The 2,279-nt window shown below is 48.4% G+C and overlaps 1 protein-coding gene across 1 annotated transcript in view; it reads left to right on the top strand.

Moving 5' to 3' along the window:
* Positions 1–2,279, top strand: part of LOC110301934 (collagen alpha-4(VI) chain) — a 108,397-nt gene that overhangs the window by 21,353 nt on the left and 84,765 nt on the right. Inside the window, exon 5 of the mRNA XM_021172654.1 lies at positions 296–904. Within this exon, the coding sequence (XP_021028313.1) occupies positions 296–904 (609 nt within the window). The remainder of the gene's footprint in view (positions 1–295; positions 905–2,279) is intronic.

Genomic DNA, 2,279 nt, shown 5'->3' with positions numbered 1-2,279 from the left:
GGTAGAGGAAGGGAGGGAGGGAGGGAGAAAGAGAGAGAGAGAGAGAGGGAGGGAGGGAGGGAGAGAGAGAGAGAGAGAGAGAGAGAGAGAGAGAGAGAGAGAGAGATTGATTATGCCTGTGACAGAGTCTTATGCAGAGAAAGGGCAAGTCCTGGGTGTACACTATTGTGTAAATACACTGGCCATCTCGCTCATCACCCACACCAAACCATGCTTGCACTCTGTTTCTTCACAAGAGCTTAATTTGATTCATCTTTTCCTGTCTTCTCCTCCCATCTCCTTTCTTTACTTTTAGAGTCTACCAAGACCTACGCGGACGTGGTCTTTCTTATTGACACCTCCCAGGGGACATCACAGGCTAGTTTCCAGTGGATGCAGAATTTCATCTCTAGAATTATTGGCATCCTGGAGGTCGGCCAGGACAAATACCGGATTGGGCTGGCTCAGTATAGCGATCAAGGTCACACTGAGTTTTTGTTCAATACCCACAAGACCGGGAATGAGATGGTCGCACACATCCATGAACTCTTGGTGTTCCAAGGTGGCTCCAGGAAGACCGGCCAAGGCCTTCGGTTTCTTCATCGGACTTTCTTCCAGGAGGCAGCAGGAAGCCGGCTCTTACAGGGTGTCCCTCAGTATGCGGTAGTCATTACTTCAGGGAAATCTGAGGACGAGGTCAGAGAGGTCGCACAGATCCTGAGGAAGAGAGGCGTGAACATCGTGTCTGTGGGCTTGCAGGACTTTGACAGGGCAGAACTGGAGGGGATAGGGCCTGTAGTGCTTGTGTCTGACCTGCAGGGAGAAGATGGAATCAGACAGCTAATGCTGGATGTGAATATGTTCATCCAGGGGAGTCCGAAGCCTCCACGGGTCATGACTGATGTTGCAAAGGATGCTGTAGAAGGTAAGTAAACCTTGACTTTTGGCTATGTGTGTTACCAGGAAGTCAGTGCATGAAGAAAACCTTGGGGCCTGGGGGTGTAGTTCAGTTGATAGGATAATTGCCTATCATGCATGAAGGCTTGGATTTGGTGCCCAGCACCACACATAAGCTGGTGCAACCATGCATGCTTGTAGCCTTAGCACTCTGGGTGCAGAGAGGCAGGAGGAGCTGAAGTTCATAAGCCAGCTTCATTAGTTACATACTGTGTTTGATGCCAGCGTCAGTCCTTGAGGCCATGTTATTTTATTTTCTAAAGGTAGAGGAGGAGGAAGGTGAGGAGGAGGGAGGAGGAGAAAGAGGAGGAGGAGGAGGAAGAGGAAGAAATAGTTGGGAAAGAGCAGATGGGATAGAGGAAGCATTCTGCATCCCTCAGTAGGAAAGACTTTGCCCTGTAGATAGGGAAGAGAAAGCAGACATGGGAATGCCTCAGTCAGACATCTTGAGGTACCCATGGCTACCACTAATATGCTGCTCAAGCCGTCTGTGTCAGTGGTTGGAAATGATGACTTATCCTCACAGGTCTGGGTTAGCTGTGAAGTCCAGTGGTGCCATCTGCTGAACTTAGCTGGGCTTATTAGCAGGTCTGAGGTTTAGCTGGCATTGGCTCTGCTTCTGATGTTATTCAGCCTCTCTAAGCCAATTCTCCCTGTGGCAGTTGTGGAGACATAGAGAAATATCCAACTGTATAAGCTCTTTCCATATCTCTCCAGCACCTACTGCATACTATTAGTGAGGGTAAGTCATGAGACTGTCAGCATCAGTGGAGGAAGAAAGTATATTGTTTCCACGGACATGAGGAGCAGGGAGTGACTAGTTTTGAATAATAGCCCAAGCTAACACATACCTTTTCTACACGGACCATCAAGCTTTCATTCTAGTTTATGTGCATGGGTGTTTTGCCACATATGTGTCTGTGTATCACGTGTGTGCCTGGAGCCTGTGGAGGCCACAAGAGGAAGTTGGACTGTGGTTATAGATGGCTGAGGGCCACCCGTGGGTACTGGAAATCAAACGTAGATCCTTTGGAAGAGTAGCAAGTTCTTTCAACTAATGTGCCATCCCTCCAACCCCCTTGTTTATTTATTTTTATTTATATGTGTATGTACCTGTGTGAGTTTGTGTATATCACATACATGAAGGAGTCCCCAGAGGCCAGAAGAGAGCATCAGGTGATCCCTGGGTCTGGAATTACAGGTGACTGTGAGCTGTCATGTGAGTGTCTGGAACTGAGCCTAGGTCCTCTGTAAGAGCAGGAAGTGCTCTTAAGCACTGAGCCATGTCTCCAGCCCTTCTCTTCTCTTCTCTTCTCTTCTCTTCTCTTCTCTTCTCTTCTCTT

This window comes from Mus caroli, chromosome 9, assembly GCF_900094665.2.
Source record: "Mus caroli chromosome 9, CAROLI_EIJ_v1.1, whole genome shotgun sequence".
NCBI lineage: Eukaryota > Metazoa > Chordata > Mammalia > Rodentia > Muridae > Mus > Mus caroli.
The sequence above is the reverse complement of the archived record's forward strand: the minus strand, read 5'-3'. Positions and strand labels throughout refer to the sequence as shown.